At 41.4% G+C, this 15105-nt stretch overlaps 1 protein-coding gene across 1 annotated transcript in view; it reads right to left on the reverse strand.

The window, feature by feature from the left end:
• LOC144764010 (uncharacterized) overlaps positions 1-15105 on the reverse strand; it is a 190370-nt gene that overhangs the window by 13351 nt on the left and 161914 nt on the right. The window contains exon 10 of the mRNA XM_078650142.1: positions 12240-12389. Coding sequence (XP_078506268.1) covers positions 12240-12389 — 150 coding nt within the window. The remainder of the gene's footprint in view (positions 1-12239; positions 12390-15105) is intronic.

The raw sequence follows: 15105 nt of genomic DNA on the forward strand, positions 1-15105 counted from the left end.
CGTTCAGGCCAGAAGATTGATCTATGGCAGAGCAGCTGCCTCTGAATGTTACTACACTTTCTTCAAATAAACATTCAGAGTTTGCAGGCTTTTCCCATTACCCATGTGCTTTTGTGCACACTATCTTACCAGTCTGAGCTGAATTTATGATTGACCATACACATACCTTTTTTATTTCTCTAGCTTCTGAATTGAGATTTGAGGGGTAAGTCTTTATGGCCATACACCTAAGGAAATGCCATCCACCATGGAGGCGGTCCCCAGTTCCCAGAGACTAATGAACTTCTAGAGTCTGACCACATTATTATTTATAGAGTCACTGACCTTTACCCCTTTACCTTTACCTTTTTCCCTCACCTTCAATACCATCCTTTTCCACTTTTACACTATAATTGTCAAGCTGTCCATCATTTCATCTATGCCTCCTTCCTCTGACCCCTAGCTGCCATTTATCACAAGCTGGAGCCCAGACAGCTATGAGATGCCCGTCATTCACAGTTCAGCCTTACAGCGAGGATTGTTTTTGTGCAGGAAGGGAATCCTGAGAGGAATTTTCCTCTTTCTATGTGTGATGGGGAATGCATCATGCATAGAAAGAGAAAGTAACTAGGAGAAATAAGGATATTTCTCCTTGGCACACATCACTGGCAAAAGCGTAGCATTTTGACGCATTCCCAAGTTTACTAGCTTTAATAAATCTGTGGAAACACTCGAAATGCAACATAACACACCAAAATCTGCTGTGTTGCGTTACATTTCTATATAAATCCACATAGATGGCCCAAATCGCCGCGTGAATGCCTTTGTAGATATTAATGTAGACTTTGCATTGTCTTGCTTTGCCTTGTGTGACGCAAGGACAACACTAAGGCTTGAGAATTTTCTACCTTTATTTGTGGTCCAGCTTAGTTACAGATCAATGAAAGAATGAGACCTGAGTAGCTTCTCTGGACAACATTGTGGCTTCAGTAGAGTACAAGTACAAAAAGACTGATTAATGGCAATTGAATTCAAAAGATGTGAACTACGTTAAGACTGTAACAACCACACTAATGTCTTCCATGGCAAATGTCCCTATCAAGGCAGTGACACAACCACTATTTGCTTTCCATCGCAGATCATATAGAACTGCAAGGAACCTGATGATGACGGCAATTACACATGGAAAAACTAGTTGATTAGGATTCAAGAAGACCCTCCGCAGATCCCTCCCCCATACATTTAAGATGTTCTGCCATTGCAGGGAGGTTGGAGGAGCCTGCAGGGTCCATTATATACTTCTTTATTTCTTTTTTTAGCAATACAATATGCATTGCCCATTTCAGAGCATTGTAGACAGCTGCTGGATTTAATTAAAGAACACAAAAATGGAGCAAGGTAATACTCAAGGCACATGCCTCTCCAAAGTACTGTAAAGTTGTGTAAATAAACACTTCAAACAATTATCAGGGAGAGCCACCTCTTGGATGACTGCCAGTTATCTTTTAGAGGAGTGTGTAGTCCTGACAGCACCATTATACAAATCATCGATGAGTCTTTGTGTATTCTTCATGAGTGATGATCCTTCTAGACCTTTCTGCAAAATTCAACATCCTCAACAATGTCCTATTACAAACTCTAAGAGATCACAAGTGTGACACGTGAAAGGATTAATAGGCTAAAGCGTAAATTAATTGGACAGAAGACTGGATGAACAGGAAGAAGGGTGATAGATAGATAGATAGATAGATAGATAGATAGATAGATAGATGGTGATAGATAGATAGATAGCTAGATAGATAGATAGATAGTGATAGATAGATAGATAGATAGATAGATAGATAGATAGATAGATAGATAGATAGATAGATAGATAGATAGATAGATAGATAGATAGATAGAGTGAGGGCGATAGATAGAGAGATAGATAGATAGATAGATAGATAGATAGATAGATAGATAGATAGGTAGATAGATAGATAGATAGATAGATAGATAGATAGATAGATAGATAGATAGATAGATAGATAGATAGATAGATAGATAGATAGATAGATAGATAGATAGATAGATAGATAGATAGATAGATAGATAGATAGATAGATAGATAGAGTGAGGGCGATGGATAGATAGATAGATAGAGTGAGGTGATAGATAAATAGAGTGAGGGCGATAGATAGAGGGCGATAGATAGAGTGAGGGCGATAGATAGATAGATAGATAGATAGATAGATAGATAGATAGATAGATAGATAGATAGATAGATAGATAGATAGATAGATAGATAGATAGAGTGAGGGCGATAGATAGATAGATAGATAGATAGATAGATAGATAGATAGATAGATAGATAGATAGATAGATAGATAGATAGATAGATAGAGTGAGGGCGATAGATAGATAGATAGATAGATAGATAGATAGATAGATAGATAGATAGATAGATAGAGTGAGGGCGATAGATAGATAGATAGATAGATAGATAGATAGATAGATAGATAGATAGATAGATAGATAGATAGATAGATAGATAGATAGATAGATAGAGTGCGATGGATAGATAGATGGATAGATAGATTGATAGATAGATAGATAGATAGATAGATAGATAGATAGATAGATAGATAGATAGATAGATAGATAGATAGATAGAGTGAGGACGATAGATAGATAGATAGATAGATAGATAGATAGATAGATAGATAGATAGATAGATAGATAGAGTGAGGACGATAGATAGATAGATAGATAGATAGATAGATAGATAGATAGATAGATAGATAGATAGATAGATAGATAGATAGATAGATAAATAGATAGATAGATAGATAGATAGATAGAGTGAGGACGATAGATAGATAGATAGATAGATAGATAGATAGATAGATAGATAGATAGATAGATAGATAGATAGATAGATAGATAGATAGATAGATAGATAGATAGATAGATAGATAGATAGATAGAGTGAGGACGATAGATAGATAGATAGATAGATAGATAGATAGATAGATAGATAGATAGATAGATAGATAGATAGATAGATAGATAGATAGATAGATAGATAGAGTGAGGACGATAGATAGATAGATAGATAGATAGATAGATAGATAGATAGATAGATAGATAGATAGATAGATAGATAAATAGATAGATAGATAGATAGATAGATAGATAGATAGAGTGAGGACGATAGATAGATAGATAGATAGATAGATAGATAGATAGATAGATAGATAGATAGATAGATAGATAGATAGATAGATAGATAGATAGAGTGAGGACGATAGATAGATAGATAGATAGATAGATAGATAGATAGATAGATAGATAGATAGATAGATAGATAGATAGATAGATAGATAGATAATGGGATGTGTTTGTGTTGTTTGGTTGACTCACTGTAGTGTCTTCATTACATCCGTCTCAGCCTCTGACTTGTCCCTGTAGAATGTTCGTATTGTTGTGATCCGTTAGAATGTTCCCTGATTCCCTGTCAGTTGAGACCTGGGGCTGAGCGGGAGAGTAACCAGCGCCTGGTGGGGTTTCAGTGAATTCTTATCTACTCATCTTCTTCTAATGTAGAATAAACTTTGTAATCTACCACTCGGACTGACTACGTGATCCTTATCCTTCACTACAATTTGGCGACAATCTGGGTGTACTTCAGCTTATTACTATAAGGACTGCAAAGACCAGGCAACTGCAAGGTAAAGAATTTTGTTTTCATTCGTATATTTTTCACACGCATACTGGCACCCCAACTTCAGAACCCAACCGGTAGTTTTTTTTTTAAGTTCATGAGGCGCACCGTCAACCTTCTTCAAGAGCAACAAACTAAACTTCAAGGTCAGCATTTCATGGATGATTTCTTCCGTGTTTCACTCGGTATTTTCTTGTTTTGCATAGACGTAAATGGCGGGTATGATTAATTCTATTTCAGGACAGGAGGCTCCGATTATGCTATCTCATTTCTTTAATGAAATGCCCAGCAGCCATAGAAACAATAAACTACATTACCCAGAAACACATGGGCAACAACCATAGAGTCAGGGGTATAAAATGGCATATAGAGAGTCACTCTTCCTCTTTCTTTGCTGCTCCGCAGCCAGTTAAGTGCTCTCTTGCTATTACTTACTGTTTTGATACTGTTGATTATATTGCTGTTTTGCGCTGTGTTCGCGCTGTGTGCCGCGTTATTTTCCTGCTTTGCACTGCTCGCGGCTTTGTACTCGCGCTGTGGCGCTTCTTTATTTTCTTCCCCGGTTTTCTCGGCGGCGCGTTTGGGAGCGTGTGTTCACCTCCTTTGCTTAGTCGGGCGCCTCGCGCCTGCCTTCTTTGTTAGGTGGAGTGGCATTTGGGGTTTGCAGACGCTCGCGCTGCCTGCGCGAGCTCTGCCATTGCTCAGGGAGGCAGCCGGGGTCCCGCGCATGCGCATTTGGGTTCTTCCGGCGCTCTCTGTTTGTTGACAGAACCGGAGCTTCTCAGAAGGTCGTCCTTCGTGACAGACGCGCCCACAGCCTTCCCATTAACCCCTTGAGACGCCGGTTGCTCGTGTAAGCTTCAGGCAGGAACAACAAGCATAGGCTCTGCCTAGAGTGTGTTTTTTTGTATACAGCAAGCTTGCCCTCCACGTTTTAAATAGTTTTTTGTGAAGCATTATTTTGTGCCTTCTAGCTTGCTGTGGGGTTTTTGCACTCCCCCCTGATTTTTGCCTTGGGCAAATCCCTTTGTGTCATCTTGTGGGCTATAAATCGTTCTGCTACACTATGGCAGACTCATACTATGCTGATGACAATGAGTATGACGAGGAAGCCTCAGATTCCCTTGAGCAGGGCTTGGTTGAGGCCTTGGATAGGGGTGTCCAGCACTCTATGAATAGAGCTTTGGTCCGTGCCATTACTCCTCTTAAGCGCCATCTTACTCAGTACGCGCAACAGCAGGGCTGGGTCCCTGCTTCCAAGTCCTATACTTCTTCTCCTGGGAACCCACATGCGTCTGATTTTCAGCGCTTGGCCAAGTCCATGTCCACTTTAACGTCTCGCCAAAGGGCAGTGGAGGTCGAAAGTGAAGACCATCTCTCTTCTTCGTCCTCAGAACATCTTTCCCCTCCTCCTAAGAAGAGAAAATGTAAGGAACATTTTGTGGATGCCCATAGTCACCCCCAGGTTCTCTCCTTTAATCCTGCTGACATAGTCCACCCTAATTCGACGGCGTGGCTTCCGTCGCCAGCTGTAACGGCCTATGTTCAGCAGCACATTAGGCAGTCTTTTGACAAGGACGTCCGTGCGCGCCTCCGCTCAGAATGTCCACGCCCAGACCTTGCTGATGGTTTAGCAGATACACCTGAGGTGGATCCTACAATGCTCACCTACTTGGCGACTCCTCCTCGTCCTAAATATGTTTCCTTGTCGGATGTTTCTATTGTCTTACGTTTTCTGGAATCTTGGCCGCTTAATTCTTTACTATCTCGTAAACAGTTGTCGGCCAAACTTACCATGTTGCTTTGTCTGGTTTCCTGCAAGCGGGTTTCTGATGTTCGGGCTTTGGATCTCGCTGGACGCAGTTTTACTCCTAAAGGAGTTTCATTTCGTCTCTCTAGACGGACCAAAACGAATGCTACCATTATCTCTTATCCTTCTTTTCCTCAACGTCCACAACTCTGTGTCGTTCAATGCTTAAAGGATTATGAAGTAAGTACTTCTACTTTACGTTCTGATATGCAGGGTCAATTGTTAATTGCGTTACAAAAGCCTTTTTGCCCGTTACCCTGGCTACGTTAGCCAGGTGGGTCCGGTGGCTCATGGCTGAGGCTGGCATTGATGTATCTGTTTTTGGGGCACATTCTGCACGTGGGGCTATGGCCTCTAAAGCTTTTTCTTTGGGATTGACTTTATTTGATATAATGAAAGCTGCAGACTGGTCTTCTGATTCTGTGTTCAAGACCTTTTACTTTAAACCTATTGATAATGTTGCCTCTGTTGTGGTGGATCAGCTTTAAACAAGCATAATCGGAGCCTCCTGTCCTGAAATAGAATTCAAAATTTGCAAACATTCGTGACAAGAATTTTCAATTCTATTAAGGACAAGGAGGCGAGGATTATCCCACCCGTTATTCTCTGCATTCTGTTCAGATGATGCTTTTACTGTTGTTCTTCTGATGATGTATTGAAAAATATCTTATTTTTTCCCACCCCATTTCTGCTTTATGCTCATTTGTTGCATAGCTTGGATATTACCGCTTTGTGTTCCTTTCAGGTTCTGATCCAAAGTGAGGATGTCTCCGTTTTACCTGGACCCTGCCTTCCTGCTCCTGCGGAGGATTTTGGTTGCAGTCTTCAAAGATTTCTACCGTTTTGGATGTTTCTTGGACTTCCTAGTTTGGCGTTCCTCTTGTTCTTGTTGGATTTTCCGGACTGGATATGGTCTGTTTTCCTGGAGTTTTTGTTACGAAAGAAAGAGGAAGAGTGACTCTCTATATGCCATTTTATACCCCTGACTCTATGGTTGTTGCCCATGTGTTTCTGGGTAATGTAGTTTATTGTTTCTATGGCTGCTGGGCATTTCATTAAAGAAATGAGATAGCATAATCCTCGCCTCCTTGTCCTTAATAGAATTGAAAATAAATTCTTGTCACGAATGTTTGCAAATTTTGAATTCAATAGTGCCATTTAGTGGTTTCCAGCACTAATATACCTGAATATTCAGCAATGCTTAGAATACACGAGAGCACCGTAACTTATCAAATGTGTAAATGTTTCATGCCTGCTGATTTTAAAGTCTTGACAAGGTTTGCTAATAATGTTTACGTTTGCTGGGTCTTCTTCAAAGTCCTCTTCAAGTTTCCTGCTCTACAACGGTGACTACATTAATTATTTTATTTTATTGTTTTTGTGATACTTATTTTAGTATACATGGTCATTGCAATTTCTAATATAATTTCTAATGTATTGTAAATACATTTGCATGTTAAATTTTACGTTCATGTATCATTTTATCACTTTATTTACATCAGGAATAATTCACAAGTTTATTTTTATTCTCTGCTTATTTGATAATTTTGCACATTTTATTAATTCTTCATTCCAGTTCAACTAATTAATGTGCAGTGTCTATGTAATTTAGTTTGTTTCAAAATGCTCTATATTTACTTGTATTAGATGTGAGTGGATTTACAGCATCTACATTTAAAGGTTTCATGCTTTATTTGCTGACGTCGTATTCGAGGTACCTACTACTTTTCTTACTTCACGCATTGTATTATTTTCTGAATTCAGTTATGCTACTTTCAAATTCATGATACTTTTTGTTTCTATATGTACATATGTTAACTTATTCTAAACATTTTCTTGTGCGTAGACGTACGCTACATTAAATTTCATTATTATTGAAGGTATTACTCATGAGTTTTAATGTTCTGTGCACGGAAAGCTTTTATTTGATGATTTAATTATTATGCCAGATTTTCTGCGCCTTTTTTTTAAAGGTTTCATTCCTAATTATTTTTTCTTTCTGGCAATTGAGGTTTTCCTCTGTTGGTGCTCCATTAGGTGTTTGTTCTCACCATTCTTCTTAATTTTATTGGAGATTCTGTTTATTTTCTCTTGTGGAGTACTTCCTTCCCTCATGTATATTTCTTTGCGTAGTTATACCTTTCACTTCTTCGTTTGTTGTTTCACAATTTCACCAGTCTGGCCAATTGGTATATTTTGCTTTACTTTCAACGTTGGTGTTCAGTGTCTACATTCTTGCCATCTCCTTCTCTTTTGTCTTTTACGGAGAAGATATGTTCTTTCTTGTAATTTATAGAGAAGACCTGTTGTCTTTCCTTTATTGTTTTGTTTTCTCTTGTCATTTAAACAGAAGATCTGTTGTCCTTCCTTTTTTCTCTTTCCTTTTATTTGCATTTCTTCCATTCCTGCTGTATCCTTTGTGTTTATAACTGTGCTTCATAATTTACCACCTTTTCACTTTTTCACTATAACTCTTTTCTCACTTCTTTTATTACCTCTTGTATTTAACTCTTCTTTTTCTTACTCACCTGGTTTCTACTTTTCCTTTATATTTTCATCGTTATTGTATTTGTTATTGATATATTTGCATCTGATACTTCTTTTTGATTTTGTTGTAAAAAAGGGAGATGTGTAGTGTCTTCATTACATCCTTCTCTGTCTCTGACTTGTCCCTGTAGAATGTTCGTATTGTTGTGATGCATTAGAATGTTCCCTACCTCCCTGAAGTCAGTTGAGACCTGGGGCTGAGAGGGTGAGTAACCTGCTACTGGTGGGGTTTCAGTGAATTCTTATCTACTCTTCTTCTTCTAATGTACTTACCTGGAATAAACCTTATAATCTACCAGTCGGACTGACTTCGTGATCCTTATCCTTCACTATACTCACTAGACTACCCCATGTCTGGTTCAGTCCCTGATATGCATGCCCAAAAGTAGTTACTGATTTATATCGTTTTATATGGTGTACAAATTGTAACGGTGCAAATGTTTTATAATTGAAGTGTTTTCGAACGCACTCTGTAGCCGTGAGCGGTGTAGCTGATATAAGTATATATGTCTGTAGCAGTTACACACGGCAGCAGAGTGCTTTATGTTTTGCACACTGAAAGACCCGGAAAGCGCCTAGACGCTATAACGGGGATGTTTTAATGGGCCTCAATAAATTCAAGGAGGAATGTGTCTGCCAGTGGAACGTCCTTGATAGTTTGACCCGGAAGTGTAGTGAGTGTCAATGTAGTTTCAACACCTCCTCACAGGCCCCGCTTCCCCAGACTATTCCCCCGGTTATAGCTGGGGAGGGAGTTCGTATTCGGACGGCTCTTGTCAACTCTCGCTCTGTGGTTAAGCACGCCTTAGAGGTCTATGAACTCCTTTCGGAGGACCAATATGATCTCTTGTTTTTGACTGAGACTTGGTTCAATGAATCCTCGGCCCCCATGGTTGAGTTGGCTATCCCCAGGGGGTTTAAAATTATCAGGGTAGATAGGAAGGTGGGCAAGAGATTCCTGGACTCTGGTCCACGAAGTCTCCCTAGGAATTGAAGGGGGTGAATTTTTTTACTTTTCTATCTCCCTCACCCCTCACTTTACGCTCGGGGGACACTTGTCTATAGGCCCCCAGGCTCTTCTGGAGCGTTTTGAAAGCCCTCGATGAGATCATTGTCCCTAGGGCTTTACGCTTTTCCAGATTTCTATTACTGGGGGACTTTTACATACATTTCGACTGCCCGTCCAGGGCTGATACGATTGAACTTTCGGACTCCCTGAAAATGGCACAACTTACTCAATGGACTAACTCCCCCACACACATCGGGGGACATATCCTTGATTTTGTGTGCTCTAACTTTCCCCTGTCTGGTATCCATCCTCTTCAAATACCTTGGTCTGATCACTCCCTGATTCAGTTTTCCTGGTCTATTGCTAAACCTGTGCTTTTAACAAAGTCCCCTTTAAGCAAACCCTCTCAGAGGATTGATGCTTCCGTCTTTAGCAGAGTTCCGTCTAATTCCCGGCCTTCTGCCAATGTGACACTGGAGGGTGCTATAATGAATTTTACTTACTGGATTGCCCAGCGGTGGAGTCTGTTACTCCTCTCCTCCCCGATAAGCACGTTAGAAATGCGCCGTCCAAACCCTGGTATTCCAGCAACCTTAGAGCACTAAAGCACTCCTGTAAAAAACTTGAACGTTGCTGGAGACTAAATTATTGTCCATTGGCGAAAGCTGTACTCATAAAAGTCCATAGGGAGTATTATCGAGCTATTAAGGAGGCTAAAAGCCTTTTCTTTACTGAGCGCATCGCCGGCTCTAGAAACAACTCATAGGAAATATTTTCCATTGTACAGAGCTTTCTCAATCCTATTGCAGAGCGGATCGATCTGCCTGTTTCGGCAGAATGGTGTGAGAAACTGTCTGACTTTTTTATTGACAAAATCCAGGCTATACAGGATTCTCTAGGGTCAGACTGCATTGAGCAGACTGACGCCCACACCTCAAGTTCACCAGTTCCCCCTCTGCCTGCCCCCTCACTAACGGCTTTTCAGCCGATCACTCCGAAAGACTCTCTATCTATCCTTTCATCTCTCAAATCCGGATCTCCCTCTGATCCGTGTTTTGCTAGACTGCTTGCTGAGGTGGCTGAGGTAGTTAATCCGGAGGTGAATACTATCATAAACCTATCACTTCAGACCGGCATTGTTCCCAAGGTATGGAAGGAGGCTAAACTTATACCACTCTTGAAAAAGCCCTCCTTAGATCCTAACATTCCTGCCAGCTATCGCCCTATTTCTTTACTTCCGGCGGTGGCTAAGATATGTGAGAAAGCAGTTTTTAGGCAGCTATCCACTTTCGTTGAGGCATCAGGTTCCCTTCATCCTGCTCAATCCGGATTTAGAGCCTCCTATAGCACCAAGACTGCTCTTGTGGAAATATCAGAAGCCATAAGGGAGTGTTTGGACGGGGGCGGCAGATCGGCGCTGATTTTATTGGACCTCTCTACCGCCTTCGATACGGTCCCTCACCAACTACTCCTTTCTAGGCTCTCCCACATTGGCGTGTCTGGGCAGGCCTGGAAGTGGCTTGAATCCTTCCTAGTAGATCGCACACAGCAGGTCTGGATGGCCCCTTTCTCTTCCACCCCTCGTACAGTGGCTACCGGAGTCCCTCAGGGCTCCACTCTGAGCCCCTTGCTTTTTAACGTTTACGTTACCCCCTGATCTTCCTCGCGGAGGAGCTGGGTGCAAAAGTCATTGCATATGCGGATGACACTCAGCTCCTCTTTACCTGGAAGGAAGGTGAAACATCTCTCTCAGCTGCCCAGCGCTGCCTCGCAGCGGTCTTTGGTTGGCTGGCCCGGGCACAGCTGAAGTGTAATGAGGGTAAATCGGAGGTTCTCCTCTACGGCCCTTTCCCATCGTTCTTTAAAGAGACTTTGAGGCCCCCTGAGTATCCCCAGCCATTGTCATCTGGCAATCCTGCTAAAAATCTGGGGATTTGGTTTGAGGAGGATCTCCGATTCTCTACTCAAATAAAGCGACTGGCAGGGGTATGCTTTGGTATCCTAAAATCTCTTAAGAAGTTCTTCCCTTTGCTACCTCGATCTGCCAAGGAAATGGTCACTCGGGCATTGATCTTGTCCCGCATTGACTACGCCAATGGCTTATACGTTGGACTCCCGGGATACCAGTCAAAGAAATTGCAAGTAATTCAGAATGCGGCGGCCAGGGTTCTGCTGCAAATCCCTGGGCGCACAAGCATAAAGCAGCATTTACGCGACTTGCACTGGCTGCCTGTTGTCCGCAGTATTTAGTTTAAGGCCCTTACGCTGGCTCATAGAGCCTTGCATGGTCTTGGCCCAGTTTACCTCCAGAGGCGCATTTCCTTCTACACGCCTCCTAGAAACCTCCGCTCTACCACTCTGCACCTGACCACTGTTCCCCGCTTTCGCAGGGTTCAGTTAGGGGGTAGCTCCTTCTCCGTTAAGGCTGCAGTGGCCTAGAATTCCCTTCCTCTGGAGTTGCGCAACATCCAAGACACTATGCTATTTAAGAAACAGCTGAAGACCTTCCTTTTTAACCAACCCATCTAAATATGCTGCTCGTTGTTATGGTCCACCTCGGCGCCGGCGCACTCTTGAGTATCCGTGCGCGATATAAATGTTTAATAACATAACATAACATAACACTTACTGACAATATATCAACACACAACATTTCAGCCTCTCTCCATAACCAATCACAAAGCTATGTCCACAAATCTCATCTGATAACTTCCACCCTGCAAGAGCATCATGCACATAATCTCGACACATTAAAAATACAAGAGCTGGCCCAAATACAAATGTTTTGTAAATAAGTCCTGGACTAACAAGGTCCCTCCCTCTGACGCTCACAGTCATTTCCCTTAACTCACACGTGGGTACTCAAGAGATGTGTGCCTCCTGTCCCTTCTACGGAGATCACAGCACACCTGGATCCGATATTCTAAAACATAAAGCATCGGACATATGTGAATCCTGTGACTGAGAGGTATACATTTTAAAGAACTTTCTTTCTGCTTAAGGCTGTTGTATTCCTGGTTCCCCTGCAATGACAACGCTGATGCCCCACAGCAGTCACCTGCCTGGATAGGATGGCTTGGAACACACATGGTCCTGTGACGGTTATATGTAGACTCTTACTACTTGCTATCAGGATCTTCAAAGGTCCTGCTCTGTTACCCCCCTCCTCCTCAACTCTCCCGGAAATGCACCTTTCAGCGCCTTGACGCACTTCCGCTGGCAGCCCACAGTGCAGCATTTCTCATCAGCGGCGCAGTTCCAGTCTTGGCCACAGGAGGGCGCATAGGCGGCAGGGCAGAGCGGTGAATTTGAAATATAAGATGGACAGACCCCTTCATGATCTGCAACAAAATAAACATTCAGGGACCTTGTTTTCATAGCGGTATGACAGTAAGCAATATTAGTGGAAAGCCAAATGCAGCATGTTCATGAGTTTGGCGGCCTCCAACTGAAAGCCCCGCCCGTGCACCGGAATGTTTCCACGGTCATGGAGTCTCCAGCGCCCTGTGCTGCATGTACACATGGATTAATAATTACTCATGCACAAACACGAACGATTTTTATAAATCAATGCCAAACAAACAGATCTACTGTGCAGGTGGGGTAGGGGGCAATATTGCTGCACTCTCTTTGTCTCTTACCTACAATGCTTTTTGTTGTCAATACAAAACAAGCCTGACTGCAGCATATTCATAGATAATGCAGGAGAAAGAATCCTCAAGGGCTTTACATAACTAGTCCTAATCTGTGCCCATTGGAAAGAGACCCTGAAGGAGCCAAGGTCATCGCATGCACTCGCCCAGCAATGATCTCTGTATTCGGGCTGGTGAGGGCTGGGAAAATCATTCTGAGGGCTGTAACTTGTATGTCTTTATGCTTGCATTACAATACCTATACTTCCATGCATTTACGTGACCTAGCATTTACTTTGCCCACATTAATAACTCTAAACTTTAGGATAATGCAGTTTACTATATTTTAAATATAATTTTATTATGTTAAATTTCATGACTGATAACACAATGCCATTTTTTATATAATTCAAAATGATAAGTTTCCTTATTCTAATAAAACTTCTAAAGCTAAATTAAATGAAATTAATTTTCATTAAATGTAATTAAATTATTGTTTTTTATCACAAAGTACTTTTCAACTCCACCTATATTTCATTCTATTTAAATAAATTGACAATTAGTAATGTGAGAACAATACAAAAAACCCTAACCCTATAATTTATTTAATGCAAATAATGTATCTCACATTACAAGCATTCAGGTTGTATTGAAATAATTTTTATCCTAACCCTAAATTATATTAAATTTAAATAATTAAATCCTGCATTCTAGACGTCATGCTAACCTAACTATTCAGTTAATTAAATTGTGTGTTTACTGCTTTCTGACCGGAATGAGGGCACCGGCACACCGGGGCATCTCTTTTCTGAAAGGTTCTTGGTAAAAGTGATCTAAGGTCCAATCACTAGCTCTACTCAAGTGTGCGGCATTCCACCTGAGGGGCTGGAGGAACTAGGAAGCTACGGGCCAGATGTAGGTAAATTCAATTTAGCGAGTCATTAATAGCAATTTTTACCGAATTGCTATTAAGGACTCGCTAAATTGAATGCATGTAGGAATAGCTAAAATATTAGCAATTCCTTCAAATTCCTTAAAAACGAATCGCAAATTGAGATTCGTTAATAAGGAATACCTACCCATTCATTCCTATGGGCCAGGAGGCCCATAGGAATGAATGGGAAGATGTTCACTATTTGAGATTCAGTATTAAAGAATCGCAAATAGCAGGAGCTATTTCAAGGGTGCCAGGGTGTCAAAAGGACACCCTGTTGCACCCCTGAAATGTGCATGTGTGCACATGTGGCGTACATACATGCCCTAAGGGCATGAATGTGTGCCACATGGCACTTTAAAAAAGCAAAAAAGTGCTTTTTTACAGGACAATGCTAATTACCACCAACTTGAAGTTAGTGGTAGTTAGTGATTCCTTAAGACTAAAGTGCACTTTCTTTTGTACTGCTTACATTGCATTTAAGTAATCACAATTACCAATTCCTTAAATGCAAGAGCAAAATAAGGAATCGCAATTTTGCGATTCCTTATTGTGCTAGTAGGTTTAAACTCACCTACATTGCCCTCAGCCAAATACCGGTCGCAAACGCTGAAATGCGAATTTCAGCGTTAGCGAACGGTATTTGGCCACCTACAACTGGCCCTATGTGTACAATAAGGTTACCCTCTGTGGTATATAAATAAATAATACCGGATCTATTTTTGACTGGACATAGTAATAACAGATAGCTCAATAAATAAGAGTCAAGATTCGAGGTAGTAGGAGTTTGCAGGTTTAATACAGCATAAGGACAGGAACAGGACAACCTGCACAGGAATAGGATGGCAGCGCTGCCGGGGGCAGGATCGGAATCGGGACAACGGCGCTGGCGTAACATTTAATAACAGTGCACAAATATATATACTAAAACAATTGCATTACAATACATACAATAGGCGGAGCAGTGGGTGTGGTCAATAGCAGTCGCGAAAGATAAGGGTGAAAAGAGGTGTAACAGAAGGCGTTTACATAGACATGTGATGTAAACGTAACAGAATATGTCATAAATGGGGCGGAAACATGGAGGGGGCTATCTGAGGAGCCGGGACCTCTAACCTAGTGGTGCGCGCAAACTGACAATGACGTGTTACTAGGAGAAGCTGGGGGCTATGACTTCTGCGCTAGGAGCAGAGACTGAAGTCTGGAGAGTCAGGGCGACATGTACCTAAACACTATCTAGTATCTGATGTTTAGAGAACATGTTGATAGAATCCAGAAGTTATCGGGGTAAAGGCTAACAGACTCTAAGACTGGTGCATGCATTATTCTACATGTAGTGCGTGTTGAAGAATATTAAATGACCATTAATACAGTATTTCTCTTACATGGAGACGTAAAGGCTAGACGATGACTGAAACTATTGATGCGATTCAGTAGCTTAGGAATGCAGAGAAGGAGGGCTGGACTGATAACTAGAATCATAACATACTT

This window comes from Lissotriton helveticus, chromosome 6 (assembly GCF_964261635.1).
Source record: "Lissotriton helveticus chromosome 6, aLisHel1.1, whole genome shotgun sequence".
NCBI classification, from domain to species: Eukaryota; Metazoa; Chordata; class Amphibia; order Caudata; family Salamandridae; genus Lissotriton; species Lissotriton helveticus.